We start from the raw sequence: 16,573 nt of genomic DNA, 5'->3' as shown, positions 1-16,573 counted from the left end.
TCTCCCCTAAGCCTTCTCTTTTCCAACGTAAATAGGCCTAATTTTGACAACCTCTCTGGGTATTCTAGTCCCTCCATTCCCTTTATTACCTTAGTCGCCCTCCTTTGTACCCTCTCTAGCTCCAATATGTCTTTCCTGAGCACCGGAGCCCAGAACTGTGCACAATATTCTAAGTGCGGCCTTACCAGCGCTTTATACAGAGGAAGAACAATGTTCTCATCATATGCCCCTATTCCTCTTCTGATGCATGCCATGACTCTATTTGCCTTCGCAGCTGCTGCCTGACACTGGGCACTCCAATTTAATTTGCTATTAACCAAGAAGCCCAGGTCCTTCTCCATGTCAGATTTCCCCAACGGTTTCCCATTTAATATGTATGGGTGACTGCTGTTTTTCTTTCCCATGTGCATGACCTTACATTTATCGGCATTGAACCCCATTTGCCATTTTTTGGCCCAACTCCCCAATTTATCTAAATCCTCCTGTAGCTGTGCCCTATCCTCATCTGTATTAACTACTTTACAAAGTTTAGTATCATCTGCAAATATTGCTATTTTACTATGCAACCCTTCCACTAGATCATTAATAAATATATTAAATAATATAGGGCCCAAGACAGACCCTTGAGGCACCCCGCTAGTAACCCTGACACACCCTGAGCTTACTCCATTGATAACCACCCTCTGCTTTCTATCACTCAGCCAGCTATTTACCCACTTGCACACATTATCCCCCAGACCAAGCATTCTCATTTTATATACCAACCTTTTGTGTGGCACGGTATCAAACGCTTTGGAGAAGTCAAGGTATACAACATCCACTGACTCTCCCCGGTCCAGCTGTGAGCTCACCTCGTCGTAGAAGGCGATCAGGTTTGTTTGGCAGGAGCGATCTCTCATGAATCCATGTTGATATGGAGTTAGACAGTTATTATCATTAAGATATTCTACAATAGCATCTCTAAGAAATCCTTCAAACAATTTACCCACAACAGACGTTAAGCTGACTGGTCTATAGTTCAAAGGGTCACTTTTAGACCCCTTTTTGAATATTGGTACCACATTTGCTTGGCGCCAGTCTAGTGGGACAGTCCCTGTCCATAAAGAGTGCTTGAATATAAGATACAGCGGCCTGTCTATCACATTACTTAATTCTTTTAGTACCCGGGGGTGTATGTCATCTGGGCCTGGTGACTTGTCTATTTTGATATTATTTAGGCGTTTCTGAACTTCCTCCTGGGTTAGGTGGGTGATATTTAGCGGAGGGTTTACTTTATCACTCTGCATTTCCTCCGATAAATTGCTTTCTTTTGTGAAAACAGTGGAGAAGAAGCTACCGAGTAGGTTTGCTTTACCCTCATCGCCCTCTATGATTTTACCCAGGTTATTTTTCAATGGGCCAACTCCATCAGTTTTAATCCTTTTACTGTTTATATAGTTAAAGAACAGTTTGGGATTCGTTTTACTTTCCTTGGCAATTAGTCTCTCTGTCTCTTTTGCTATTCTTATTTGTTTCTTACAGATTTTGTTTTTTTCCCTATAAGATATTAGCGCTTCCTCGCTGCCTTCTTGTTTAAGTTTACCGAAAGCCCTTTTTTTGTTTTTCATTGCCCTCTTGACTTCCTTATTTAGCCACATTGGCTTCCTCCTATTCCTCGCCCTTTTATTCCCATAAGGTATGTACCTTCTACAGTGACTATGTAGGACTGTTTTGAAAATTTCCCATTTTCTATCCGTGCTCCTATTACTGAAGATACTATCCCAGTCTATAAGGTGAAGGGCATCTCTTAGCTGATCAAACTTTGCCCTCCTGAAGTTCAGTGTTTTTGTGACTCCCTTGCTGGGCACCCTACTGAAGCACATGTGGAATTGTATAATGTTGTGGTCACTATTTCTCAGGAGCCCCCCGACCTGCACCTCAGTTATTCTGTCTGGCCTGTTAGTTAATATTAAGTCTTGTTAGTTAATATTAACTATGCATACAGGTGCCATCATATTTATTACCATGGCAAATGTGATAGTGTTTTTCTGCACTACTTGCAAATGATCCCAGATGCAAAATTATTATCTTACCCCCAAAAAGATCAAGTAAACTACAACCGTCATCACGTTTGAGAGCATTTCTAACTGAAATTTGTTCTATAGGAACCAGTTCTACAGGACACGTCTGACGATACTCGCTAGGGTTGATGACGTCGCACCGGGCCTACTAATCAGAAGAGGATGCAGGGCTCTGATCCGGCAGCCACTGAGTATCGACGTGGTCGCTGGAGTCCTACGAATATTTTTTCTCAGCTCTAATGACCATCTAACATGTCAAACGATATTGATTTTGCAACAATAACCAAATTTCATTGGTGCTAAAATAACACTATCACTCACATTAATATCTGATTGTCACTATAAGGGTCAATACAGATGGAGATTTGTCCCTCTACATTTCAAATCTTATGGCTATATGTGAACTGGGGTTTGAGTACCTAATTCAGTAGCATCGTATGGCAATCGGGTTTTAATTTTCAGCAAGAAATTCACATAAAAATCCAAAACAAATCCTCCATGTCTGCATGGAGCTTACAAAATCTATGCAACACTGGCAGATGGCAACAGATTCTTTTTAAAAATCTTCGACCATTAATACCAGATTCATTTATTGATTAGTAGTAAAAGTTACGTATTATGGCCTGTTAGCGAGGGTTACACAATGGGGTTCTCCCCTTCTGTTTTTCTACCCATTGGATCAGAACAATTTATGCCCAGACAGAACCATTAAAAAAAAACCACCATATTCTGTAGCTACATTTTATGCCAACATTTCTAATGAAAAATAGATTTGGCTATGCTTTACAAATATATACAAATGTAGAAAAGTAAAAAAAAAATGCCAAAGTGACAATCCTGGGAACGTGACACATAGAAAAGATGCACAAAAAAATACTTTCTATTACTTTATAACAGAGTAATCTCTCAGATGTTGTTTGCAGACTACAATCATGGACATAACAGAGAATAGAGGACGCACATTTTTTAGGCCAGGTCTCTAATGTCTTATATTACTATGTCAACTTATATGTGATATGTATTCTGTATATGTCATTAAAGTGTGTGTGTGGGGGGGAGGGGTGATCTGTAAAGTGACTGAAAAAACAAAAAATCTAACACTGCTGAGTAGGGATGAGCGGTCCCGTGGAAGTTCAGGTTCTGGTACACGACCCGAACTTTATTCCAAAGTTTGGTTGGGGCACCAGAACTGTACCCGACATTAAACCATAACCCGAACCCCATTGAAAACAATAAGTTCCTGAATCTATCTCTCTGTATCTCTCTCTCCAACTTGAACATTGCAACGGACTTCCAGGACAAGTCTGTATTCAGTGTTTAGCAACGGACACTAACTGTCCAATACGAACCCCAAACCTGTAAAAGTTTGGGTTCGCTTATCTCTATTGCCGAGATGTCATGTCTACAAAAAAATAACATATGTGAGCAGATGTCATAAATGTCATCTGCTCACATAAGTTATAACTCCGTGATATCACAATGCAATGTGTGATAATCGTCGTGACGTGTGATAATTGATGAGCGGCAGTCCTTGTGCGATAATCGCAGACTAAGTTGTAGTAAAGCCCTGGCAGGAAACATGCTAGATCATTTTATTCTTAGCAGGCAAGACTATTAGGCCACGTGCACACATTGAGTATTTGGGGAATTTTTTACCTCAGTATTTGTAAGCCAAATCCAGGAGTGGAACAATCAGAGGAAAAGTATAATAGAAACTCGTCACCACTTCAGTATTTATCACCCACTCCTGGTTTTGGCTTACAAATACGGAGGTAAAAAAATCACCAAATACTGAACGTGTGCACGTGACAAATACCGAAGTAAAAACCTCCCCAAATACTGAGGTAAAAACCTCACCAAATACTGAACGTGTGCACGTGACAAATACTGAGGCAAAAACCTCCCCAAATACTGAGGTAAAAACCTCCCCAAATACTGAACGTGTGCACGTGACAAATACTGAGGTAAAAACCTCCCCAAATACGGAGGTAAAAACCTCACCAAATAATGAACATGTACACGTGACAAATACCGAGGTAAAAACCTCACCAAATACTGAGGTAAAAACCTCACAAGATAATGAACGTGTACACGTGACAAATACCGAAGTAAAAACCTCCCCAAATACTGAGGTAAAAACCTCACCAAATACTGAACGTGTGCACGTGACAAATACTGAGGCAAAAACCTCCCCAAATACTGAGGTAAAAACCTCCCCAAATACTGAACGTGTGCACGTGACAAATACTGAGGTAAAAACCTCCCCAAATACGGAGGTAAAAACCTCACCAAATAATGAACGTGTACACGTGACAAATACCGAGGTAAAAACCTCACCAAATACTGAGGTGAAAACCTCACAAGATAATGAACGTGTACACGTGACAAATACCGAAGTAAAAACCTCCCCAAATACTGAGGTAAAAACCTCACCAAATACTGAACGTGTGCACGTGACAAATACTGAGGCAAAAACCTCCCCAAATACTGAGGTAAAAACCTCCCCAAATACTGAACGTGTGCACGTGACAAATACTGAGGTAAAAACCTCCCCAAATACGGAGGTAAAAACCTCACCAAATAATGAACGTGTACACGTGACAAATACCGAAGTAAAAACCTCACCAAATACTGAGGTAAAAACCTCACAAAATACTGAACGTGTGCACGTGGCCTTACTGCCATACCATTAAGCTACTTATGCAGAACACCTTAGACTGATTTTGATTTAATTGGAAGGAAATTTAACAAAAATTGGTACGTGTAACATCATCTTTATATGGCACAACTTTTCAAGCTGTGAATAAGGATCTGGTGCTAAATCCCATTCGCATGTGCAAAGACCCTCATTACTGACATTTACTGATCATGCCATTGTTAAAGGGGTTGTCTGGGAAAATCAAGTTCTCACCTATGCACAGGATAGGTAATAACTTGTTCGTTAGTGGCGCTACGAACTATCGGAAGAATGGGGAACTTTTTTCCCCGGTAGAATGGGGCCACAATACCCATGCGTGACTGATACGTTCATTACTTATAGGGCTGCTGGGCTCGGTGTCCGGCTTTTTCCAACAGCCCCACTGAAAATGAATGGAGTGCTCCATTTCCCAAATTTGCCGATCACCCAGTGATCAGCCAGTTATCGCCTCTCCTGTAGATAGGTGACAATTTGTTTTCAGTGGACAAGACTAAGGTAATTTTATGGTGGTACAATCAATAAAGATCAGCGATAAATTAGAGTCCTGTAGTTAATAGTCAATCATTTTCTTTCACATTGTCCTGTTATCTTCATGATAGTAATGATACTTGGCCTGTCAACTTGTCAGTTTCAGGAAATAATTGTATTCTCAGTAATCTGACAATTCTGGAGAATCTTTTCTCCGGGTTTTGTTGTTCTTCTGTTATTCAGAACAGAAAACGGTGACTAAATTGTCAACTGGGTGTAATCATTTGAGGACATGTCCCTAAACACTGAACAATCAATGCAGACAAAGAAACTAGTCATACCCAGCTGTCATTTTAAATTTTCTAGAGAATAAGGCTATGTTTACATAGCATTTCTTCCTACGTTCAGTGGCTCTGTCAGGGCTTCATGCAATTGGGGGTAAGCTTTGATGGGGCAATGGACATTAATGACGCAGATGGAGTCACAGTGTGCTCTGCTGAACATCATTATCCACCATATACGCCTTATGGAGGTGGGTAGCAAGACGTAGTCGACTAGGTCTTGTTGGCGCTTCCAGTAGGAGTATACGGTCTAAAATTATGTCCAACAAGGTATTATGATAGTGTAGCAACTCACTTGGCAAAAATAGGTAACACTAAAAATTTTAACTAACCCTGCCGGCTCCTGTACAGACTAGAGATCCTGAGCCCGCAGTCCCTAGTGGTTCCTGTGTGAGCAGAGGTAACACTAACCACAGACTAGACGATGGCAACTCATGTCTATGCTGCCTGAAATGCCATCAAGCGCCTCACGCTCCTCCTAAAGAACCAGAGGGCAGAGCAGAGTGCATATTATGTACACAAGGGAAAGTGTGCTGAAATAGAAAGAGATCCCAGAGTGAGCAAAACAAACCACGAAATACAAAATAAAGGATTAAGTACATGCTGTCAGAAAATATGCCACCTACTTCCAAAAAAGAAACAGAAGATAGGTGCAAGGTAAAGAACAAACAGCAGAGAGATAAGCCCTAGCTGGTCTTTCACTGTCTAGCTTAAACTAGATAGTATGGCTGGACATCGAAATGAGAATACACCAGCAGGAAATACCAGCAGGGGAAGTATATAAAGCCGCACCTGAAAGGTGATAGGACAGATAAATGAGTAAATGAAAACACCTGTTATCCTAAAAAGACTGAACCAAGGATAGCAGGAACTAAACCCCCGGAGTAAAAGGTGTATCTGCTGAATCTCAGCGGACAGAGAAACCGATCACAAAGTAAAGGCTCAAGGTTTCGAACCCAGACGCATGACACAAAGCACACTGTGACTCCGTTTGCAGCATTTCTGTCAATGGCCCCATCAGTGCATACGCCTGAATCCCATTGAGAGGATTTGGACACAAGCACTGACGGAGACAATGAACATATGCTATAACACTATGTGAACATTGCCTAACAGAGGAAGGACAAAATGAAAACTGTAAAAACAGGATGTTACAGAATTATTGATTAAATAGAAAATACAAATAGTCACTAAAAACGACGTGACAGTAGTCTTCTTTGAACGTACCATATAAATACAGAAGGAATATGCTCCTGAGTTTACAATGATACAAATATACATTTTCTGTGCTTTTTAAATAAACAGAAGCATCTTTTGCATACACAAGCATTGCCTTTGTAACATCTGTTGTCGGAGGCATTTTGTAAATATGCAAATAGGTGTATTGTGCCCGTCTACGGCTTTTATGAATCGGTGATTATACAATACCTTTGTGTGGGAGGCACAATAAAGAGAGAATGTTTTAAGCAACAATTTATTCTAAATGACTAAATGATGAAATGTCAGGCAAGCCAGCAATGTGTGAATGATTTTTCTATCACATTGTAAACCCTTTTGGGTGACATTTGCTAAGATTCACTGTTCTGTGACTCAAGATGAGGGTGTTTCTTCACATTTCCAGAGCCAAGACTACTGCGGCAGTACTTTACTCAACCAATTAATGTTCTGCATTCCTGTTGCAATGGCAACCAAGGCAAACTGCCTGGCAGAGGGAGGAGGGCAGCCTTTCCTCACTCGGAGCTACCAGGTGGTGCGATGATTAAGGTCGTAACATTATGGGGCATTATTTGATCACTAGAAATATAGAAAATGTTTTCTTGTTACCCGGGCATTAAAATATGGCTTCATTTTTTTAAACATGAATCTTTTGAAAAAAAAAAAAAAAAAAAAAAAAGGTTACTTGCCGGACAACCTTCTTGAGATATTGGTGCATGAGTCATATTGGCTCACACAGAGCCCCTACGGACGTATGCAAAGGACCTTTTAGTACGGTGTGTTGCCATGTGATACCTCCATGAGGACTGTACTTTTCTCTAGCGTATTGCTTCTAGGGTGGAACACCCCATTAGTCTAGCATGTGCCGAGGAGTGCCACCCTTATCGACCTCCATAAAAGGTGCATGCTATGGACACTGTAGCCATGATTGCCCAAGACTGGTGTCATGCCGGTCATGATTAGGTGGTGTACTGGAGTCAGACGCTCCTAATTCATGGAGAGGCATATACCTTTTCATGACTCAGGAGCGTTGGGTAAGTGGTTGACACCTCTACACAAGTCCTACTCCAGTCCCTGCTGGAATGAATGAATTTGACAAGCAGCGATCACCACACCCCCATCTCAACTCTACCCACTTTGTCGGAGCAGGACAAAAATTACATGAAAGCTAAATTTTTAGCAAAGACTTGAATCGCGTCAAAAATGTGGCGACTTTTAAAAGCGCTTTTATGCCAAAATACTAGCTTAAACGTTTTGATGAATCAGGCCCTTTATTCAAATACACAAAGCTTTATACTGATATTTAAAAGGGTCATCTTATTATTGGAGCACACCGCTCCTCTGCCTCCCAGCTTTCTGCTTGCGCTCCTGAAGATTGACAGTTCAGGTTGGTGGTATGGATAAGCAAAAATGCACCCAAAACGGTGCGCTCTTCCTTGCTGCTAGAAGAGAAAGTCTGGCCTCTGCAGCATCGGAGGAGAGACCCGGCTAGCTTTCGAGTAGGAATCGGAGGAGAGACCCGGCAAGCTTTTGAGCGGCATCGGAGGAGAGAGACCCGGCTAGCTTTCGAGCGGCATCGGAGGAGAGAGACCCGGCTAGCTTTCGAGCGGCATCGGAGGAGAGAACCGGCTAGCTTTTGAGCGACATCAGAGGAGAGAACCGGCTAGCTTTTGAGCGACATCGGAGGAGAGAACCGGCTAGCTTTTGAGCGACATCGGAGGAGAGAACCGGCTAGCTTTCGAGCGGCATCGGAGGAGAGACCCGGCTAGCTTTCGAGCGGCATCGGAGGAGAGACCCGGCTAACTTTCGAGCAGCATCGGAGGAGAGACCCGGTTAGCTTTAGAGAAACATTGGAGGAGTGATCCAGTAGCTTTAGAGCAGCATCAGAGGAGAGATCCGGCTAGCTTTAGAGCAGCGCTTTCAAGATCTACAGCAAAGAGTTTGTAAGTGTGCGCTCATTCACTAGGCGGTCAACCACCTCTAATACACTGTAGAGGTGTCCAGTAATTTAGGCACCAAGCAGCAGACTATAGAATTAAATATCCCTCCGTTTTTGTAAATGGAAAAAATTCATTGTTGTTCTGTAATGACAGATACCATAGTAGAATTATCCTGCTTTTGAATCAGCCTAGAAATCAGAACCAAATTCCACGTGTTACATGCAGATTTTGGTGCAGATTGCTATGGATGAAAAGTGCAGTGAAAATTTGCTGAATTTTAGCAACAGATGCCATTCTGGGGATTTTAAAATCTATACATCTATAAGCTGCAGATTTTTTTATGCTGTAAGCGATTGGGATTTGTTAAATTCACATTTCACTTATAGATCATGTTCGGGCCCAGCAGCAGTTTGTGAAAAAAATATAACAAACCACGCTGTAGTCATCTTCCCCGGGATCACCGGTGAGGCACTGCTTCTGGTGTCTGGCATTGGATGCGATGCTGACGTCACGTCGACAGCATGTCGGACAATACCAATCAGCGGCTCTGCCTACACTGACAGAGCCAATGAGCTCGCTGATTACGTCATGTCGACAGACTGCCAGCCAATCATTGTACTCAATGCCAAACACCTGGAACAGTGGCTGAGACTCACCAGTGAACCCTAGGACAATTAATACACAGCTGCTTATTTTTTAACAAAATGCAGCCAAGGCCAAGCATTACCTGAAGGGGTATGGCAGTCTGATCTGTGAGCAGCAGGTTATAGATCAGGAGGAGCTGAGCAAATTGCTATATAGGTGAGGAAATATTCAGTGTAAATTGTATTGCATACAATGAAGTCCCTCCTCATTCTTGGTTTAGGAGTCCAAGAGGTGGTCTTAATCAATCTCTTTGTATGTATACTCATACAAGGAGGGCATCAATCATGGACAGACCGCCTGCTGGACTCAAACCTAGAACGAGCAGGGACGTTAATAAAATACACCATATTGCGCTAAGTTCTACTGAATCTTTGAAAACAAAACTAAATCAATCTGCTCAGCTCCTTTTTGATAACATGCTGTCGACACACCTTACACCTAAAATTAATTGATGTAATTTGTATTTTGTGTCATTGAATGAGTGCAAACAGGCCTATATAGCAGGTGAAATAAGTACTGAACATGTCACCAATTTTCTAATTAAATATATATTTCTAAAGGTGCAATTGACATGAAATTCTCATCAGATGTCGGCAACAACCCCTCCAATCCCCACAGGCAAAGAAATCCAACCATAGATGTGCATAAATTAAGTTAGGTGTAATAATAAATGACACAGCAAAAAAGTATTGAACACGCTTACTGAAATATTAATACTTCATACAAAAGCCTTTGTTGGTGATGACAGCTTCAAGACACCTCCTGTATGGAGAAACTAATTGCATGCATTGCTCAGGTGTGATTTTGGCCCATTGTTCCACACATACATTTTTCAAATTATGAAGTGTCAGTGAGCTCCTTCTATGAACTCTGAGCTTTAGTTCCTTCCATAAATTTTCTATAGGATTCAGGTCCGGTGATTGGCTGGGCCATTCTAGCAGCTTTATTCTCCTTCTCTGAAACCAATGGAGAGTTTCCTTGGCTGTGGGTTTGGGATCATTGTCTTCCTGAAATGTCCACCCTCATTTAATCTTCATCATCCTGGTATATGACATAAGTATTTTATCAAGAATGTTTAAGTACATTTGTCCATTCATCCTTCCTTCAAATATATGAAGTTTGCCAGTGCCGTATGCTGAAAAACAGCCCCACAGCATGTTCCCACCTCCAAACTTCACTGTTGGGGAGATATGCAGTGCCTTTTGGTCTCCAATCAAGGTGTGTATTATGGCATCCAAAGAGTACAATTTTGATATCATCTGACTAGTCTATACTCTCCCGGTATTTCATGGACTTAGCTAAATGTTGTTGAGCAAACTGTAAACGCGCGTGAACATGCTTTTTGTTTAGCATTGGAGTCTTGCATGGTGAGCATACATACAGGCCATGAAGGTTGAGTGCATTACTTATAGTTTTCTTTGAAACATTTGTACCTGTTGATTCCAGGTCTTTCTGTAGCTCTTCACAGGTAGTCCTTGGCTCTTGGACAACTCTTCTCATAATTTTTTTTACTCTTCTGTCTGCATTGTTGTGGGAAGCACGTGGTCATGGCTGGTTTATGGTGAAATGATGTTCTTTCCACTTCCAGATTATGGCCCCAACAGTGCTCACTGGAACCTTCAGTAGTTTAGAAATTCTTCTGTAACCAATGCCATCAGTATGTTTTACAGCAATAAGGTTGAGAAGGTTTTGAGACATCTCACTGGTTTTACCCATCACGAGATGTTTCTTATGTGCAACTTGGTAATGAGACACCTTTTTATAGGCCATCAGTTGAACCAGCTGATATTATTTTTCACTAAGTGGCAGGATTGCTTTGTAATCACTGATAGATTTCAGCTGGTGTTATGACTTTCCATGGCTTTTTGCACTTCTCTTTCTTCATGTGTTCAATACTTTTTCCCTGTCATTTCTCATTATTACACATAACTTAATTTATGGACATCTATGGTTGGATTTCTTTGCCTGTGTGGATTGGATGGGTTGTTACGGACATCTGGTGAGAATTTCATGTTAATAGCACCGTTAGAAATACATTCACTTAGAAAATTGGTGATGGGTTCAATACTTCTCTCACCCGCTGTATAGTATATACACAAAAACTAAAGACCTCATAAGCGTAATATATACAGTAGCTGAACTTTATTGAACAAAGAGAACATAAATAAAGAACTTATTAAAGGATACTCGCAATTGTGGTTATATCTGATACAGATTAAATTTGCCAGGGAACTGCACCCTCAGGTGACATGAAGTAATCGGCAAATATGTCCCTGACCTGGAGTGCAGACATATCAGGCATTTCATTAACTCTTTCCGTGACTCTTTCCATGGATGGCATGTTCTCCTTAACATCCACAGCTTCATGGAGACGCAGATAATTATGTAGAATACAGCAAGCCTTTATGATGGATTCTACCACATCAACATCCAGCTGTAATGCTCTTAGGAACACCCTCCATTTGCTGCTCAGAATGCCAAATGTACAGTTAACATGGTGACGTGCCCGGGAGAGTCTATTATTGTAGATACGTCTTCTAGTGTCGAGTCCTCGCTTAGAGAAGGGCCTCAGCACATTTTTGGTCACTGCAAAGGCCTCATCTGCCACAATGACAAAGGGCACTGGCAATCCCGCGGATCCAGGTAGAGGTCTGGGGTTCGGCAGAGACAAGTGAGCCGTCAAAATCTGTTGTCCACTCCTAGTTGCACTTAACATCCTAGCGTCTGTTGTGCTACCATCAGCCATGGTATGAACAGCTACAAAATGGTATCGACTGTCGACCAATGCCAGGAACAGGACTGAAAAATATTTCTTAAGGTTGTATGATCTGGACCCTTTTTTTGGTGGCAGCCTGACCTGAATGTGCTTTCCACCTAAGGAGCCCACACAATTAGGAAATTGTGTGGTTGCTTCGAACTGGGATGCAATGTCCAGCCAGGTCTCTGTAGTGGGAGTGGGCATTACGGTCGGTTGCAGTCTTTCCCAAATCAGGTCGCATGTTGCTCCAATAATTTCCGCAATGGTGATTTTGCGGAGTAGAAATTCTAAATGAAGAGACTCCAGAGAATTGCCCGTTGCCAGGAATCTGCAGAGCAGAAAATAAATATAATTGTTTCTCTAAATTGTTAAAAGTAAAATATAAAATAAAAACAATATAAACTGTACTTACCGCAGGGTGACCAAGAGCTGTTCCTCAGGCTGTATGTTTTGCTTAGTGCTGGTATCCTGCCGGGTCAGACCGGAGCACAACTCCTCCAGAAGCTTGTCAAACGTCTGGATTGAAATTCTACAGAACTGGGAGAACTTTTCAGGATTCCGTCTGAGGTCCTGGTATAAGGTAGCAAAGTCACACTCTGGGCTCCTCTGGGACACATTAGGGTACACCGGAAGTGTGGAGGTCCTCTGTTCCTCCTCAATGGCTCGCTGTCTCCTGAACCTTCTACTTATAAGCCATGCCAGGAGCACTCTATCTCTGGATGTCATAGATAAAGCCATCCTGTAATAAAAATGCAACTGCTATGGGCAACAGCAAAACTCAACAGCTGCAGCAAGCAAATGGCACTTGGCTAGTGACCTCACATAGGGTTTCTGCAACAGTGCCTCAAGTACATGCCCAAAGATACTGATAAGCCAGGGGATACATTTTGGTGTGATAGAAAAAAAAAGGTTTCGGTCTCCTACTTCTTTCCTGTATACAAAGTCTAGGACTATAGACATACCTGTATATAGCCCAACAACACAGCTGGCCATAGCCATTAGGTTAGACAGGCGTACTCTAGGGACTTAAAATGCATTTCAATCTACATTCCCTCTAAAACAATAAGGCTCATATCCCTCTGCCTGTTCTTATATATAACTTCATGTGCGTTTACTACTTCTCACTGCAACCACACGTCACACAGCTGCTGTTGCCAAGTGCTCCATTTCTGGGGCTCTACGTCAGATCAGCAGGCATGGCTTTTGTCTAGATGCTTATGCAAGCCAGCCCACTGACCAAGGCTTATCGCAGTCTGGGTTTGACGCCTTCCCTCTCCCTCACTTGGCACTGCCTGCCTGCACCTTCACAGCTTGTGTATAACCTGTCAAGGAGGGCAGAGAGAGAGGTGGAGAAGCAAAGAGGGAAAAGACCAGTCATAGATCAGCTGTGAAAGTGCAGGCAGTGCAAAATGAAAGTGAGGGGCAAAAAAAACCTGCACAAAGATTTTGATAAGCCTTAGGCTATGTTCACACACGTTGTGTTTTTTTCTGCTGCAAATCTGCTGCTGACTTTTCTCTGTCAGGAAAACAGCTGTGTAAAAAATGTGCGTATTTGCTGCGTATTTTTGACCACCCATTACTTCCTATGGGTGTAAAAACGCAGCAAAAAAGCAGGTGCGTTTTTTGCTACAGAAACGCTGAAAGAAGTGACAAGCTCTATTTTCCAAATACGCAAGCAAGGCAGAAAATATGCAGCAAACAAAAAGCAACGTGTGAACAGAGAATTCAGGGTTCTCATAGACTTTGCTGGTACTGCTAGACGCAGCTGAAAATTTGCATGAAAATCTGCTGCAAAATACACAGCAAAACACAACGTGTGTGAACATAGCCGAAGTCAGTAGTCAGCTAGTTAACTTGCATAAGCAGCAAGAATGCAAGCCAGCCGTCTGATCTCTGACGCATCAGTCTAATTGAGTGAAATGGACAATTTCGGTCAAACTGATGGAATGTTGGTGAACCACAACCAACAGGGAGTAACAGTAATAGGACTGGCTTTTATTAGCAGCCAGGAGCAAGCCACGCACTCGGATATGTGATGTAACGTCCCAGAACGGAGGAGGAGCACTGAGGAGCAGATTCTCCATCACACTGAATTTCAGGTACTATCAGGATTAAAAACACCACTATGTTAGCTTTATAGTTTATGAAGTCATATCCATTAAAAAAAAGGTTAATCTCCCCGGGGTACCCCTTTAAGTTGCGCACGCCTCTTAATGAACCAAGTGAGGTGCAAACTAATGTGAGCCTCACCAAAAAATTTACTTTAGTCAGAGAGTGGAGTAAGATACAGTTGAAACCAGAAGTTTACATACACTATATAAAAAAACACATGCATGTTTTCTCAATATCTGACATGAAATCAGAATAAACCTTTCCCGTTTTAGGTCAGTTAGGATTACCATAATTTTTAATATTTGCCAAATGCCAGAATAATGAGAGAGAAATAATGCTTTAAGGCATTTTTATTACTTACTGCAAAGACAAAAGTTTACATACACTATTACAATTCTGGACTGCCCATATGATGATGTCATGTGTTTGGAAGCTTTTGATAGCTTTTTTGGCAACATCTGAGTTAATTAGAGACACACCTGTGGATGTATTTTAATGCACACCTGAAACACACTGCTTCCTTGTGTGGCATAATGGGAAAGTCTAAAGAAATCAGCCAAGAAATCAGGAAGAGAATTGTGGACTTGCGCAGGTCTGGCTCATCCTTAGATACAATTTCAAGATACTGAAGGTGCCTCGTTCATCTGTACAAACAATTATACGCAAGTACAAACAAGATGGGAATGTCCAGCCATCATACTGCTCAGGAAGGAGGCGGGTTCTGTGTCCCAGAGATGAACGTGCTTTGGTTCGACATGTGCATATCAACCCAAGGACAAAGACCTTGTGACGATGATGGCGGAAGCTGGTAAGATTGTGTCAATATCCACAGTGAAAAGAGTACTGAATCAACATGGGCTGAAAGGCCACTCTGCCAGGAAGAAGCCATTACTCCAAAAGAAACATAAAAAAGCCAGATTAATGTTTGCAAATTCACACAGGAACAAAGACCTTCATTTTTAGAGACATTTCCTGTGGTCTGATGAAACTAAAATGTAACTTTTTGGGCATAATGACCATCATTACGTTTGGAGGAAAAAGGGAGAAGCTTGGAAGCTTAAGAACACCATCCCAACTGTGAAACACGGGGGTGACAGCATCATGTTGTGGGTTTGTTTTCTTGCAGGAGGGACTGGAGCACTTGACAAAATAGATGGCATCATGAGAAAAGAAGATTATGTGGCAATACTGAATCAACATCTCAAGAGAGCAGCCAGGAAGTTAAAGCTTGGGCAGAAATGGGTCTTCCAAATGGACAATGACCCGAAGCATATTGCCAAAATGGTAATAAAGTGGCTTAAGGATAACAAAGTCAATGTTTCGGAGTGGCCACCACAAAGCCCTGATCTCAATCCTATTAAACATTTATGGGCAAAGCTGAAAAGGCAGGTGCGAGCAAGGCGGCCTACAAACCTGGATCAGATACACCAGTTTTGTCAGGAGGAATGGACCCAAATTCCGACCAACTATTGTGAGAAGCTTGTGGAAGGATATCCCAAACGTTTGACCCAAGTCATTCAGTTTAAGGGCAATGGTACCAAATACTAATGAAATGTAAACTTTTGACTTTGCAGTAAGTAATAAAAATGCCTTAAAACATTCTCTCTCTCATTATTCTGGCATTTGGCAAATATTAAAAATGATGGTAATCCTAATTGACCTAAAATGGGAAAAGTTTAGTTTGATTTCATGTCAGAGATTGAGAAAAACATTCATATGTGTCTTTTTATATAGTGTAGGTAAACTTCTGGTTTCAACTGTATGTGGCGTAAGGAATGCCACCACTCATCATGCATTTGCCGGGGAGTCGCCACTCCTGTCTCGCCCTAGCTCCATTCATTTTTTTGGAACTGGGCGAAAAAGCATGAACTCTCATACAGCGCAAAAATTTTGAAACTTTTCTAAGCTTCTTAAGCCAGAATTCTGGAGTAAAACATTTGATGAATCGGGTCCATAGTGTCCAAACCTGTTGCTCCATTTCCCAGAAATCGTTCTTTAAAATATACTAAAGAGGTGCTTGGTGTACCCTTGCCGTGGCAGCTCATGTACCTTTCCACCCATCTCCATCCTCCTCTTACTCCTGAAAGTTCAGACCTGTCAACCAATAAAAAGGGGGTGAAAATCAAAGGAAGACAAGCAGGTGGTGGAGTTTATGCACAATGGATGCAAGCAGCACCACTGAACCTCATCGATTTAAAGTCCACCAGGATGTGATGAGGTGACTGTAGTTTTAACAAGAAACATAGTGATACGTTCAATACTGTTTTACCAGTGAGAAAAGATACCACAAGCAATAAACACTTAAAGCCTTAAGTGGGATGTCTGCGAGGGTTTTT

The 16,573-nt window shown here is 41.8% G+C and overlaps 1 protein-coding gene across 5 annotated transcripts in view; it reads right to left on the bottom strand.

Annotated features, from left to right (window-relative positions):
• Positions 1 to 16,573, bottom strand: part of RMI1 (RecQ mediated genome instability 1) — a 38,369-nt gene that overhangs the window by 13,350 nt on the left and 8,446 nt on the right. The window contains exons 2-4 of one of the 5 annotated variants that reach the window (XM_073670924.1): positions 16,287 to 16,331; positions 12,538 to 12,864; positions 9,983 to 12,453 (exon numbers count right to left, since the gene is read on the bottom strand). The exons of 2 other annotated variants lie outside the window; for them this stretch is intronic. In XM_073670924.1, coding sequence (XP_073527025.1) covers positions 11,583 to 12,453; positions 12,538 to 12,864; positions 16,287 to 16,331 — 1,243 coding nt within the window. In that variant the 3' untranslated portion in view covers positions 9,983 to 11,582. Of the gene's footprint in view, positions 1 to 9,982; positions 12,454 to 12,537; positions 12,865 to 16,263; positions 16,332 to 16,573 lie in introns of those variants that run through there. 2 more of the 5 variants (XM_073670926.1, XM_073670925.1) reach the window with 2 other exon arrangements.

This window comes from Phyllobates terribilis, unplaced genomic scaffold (assembly GCF_046119375.1).
Source record: "Phyllobates terribilis strain yellow unplaced genomic scaffold, ASM4611937v1 Scaffold_1__5_contigs__length_1240528914, whole genome shotgun sequence".
Taxonomy (NCBI): domain Eukaryota; kingdom Metazoa; phylum Chordata; class Amphibia; order Anura; family Dendrobatidae; genus Phyllobates; species Phyllobates terribilis.
This window is presented reverse-complemented; position numbering and strand designations above follow the sequence as displayed.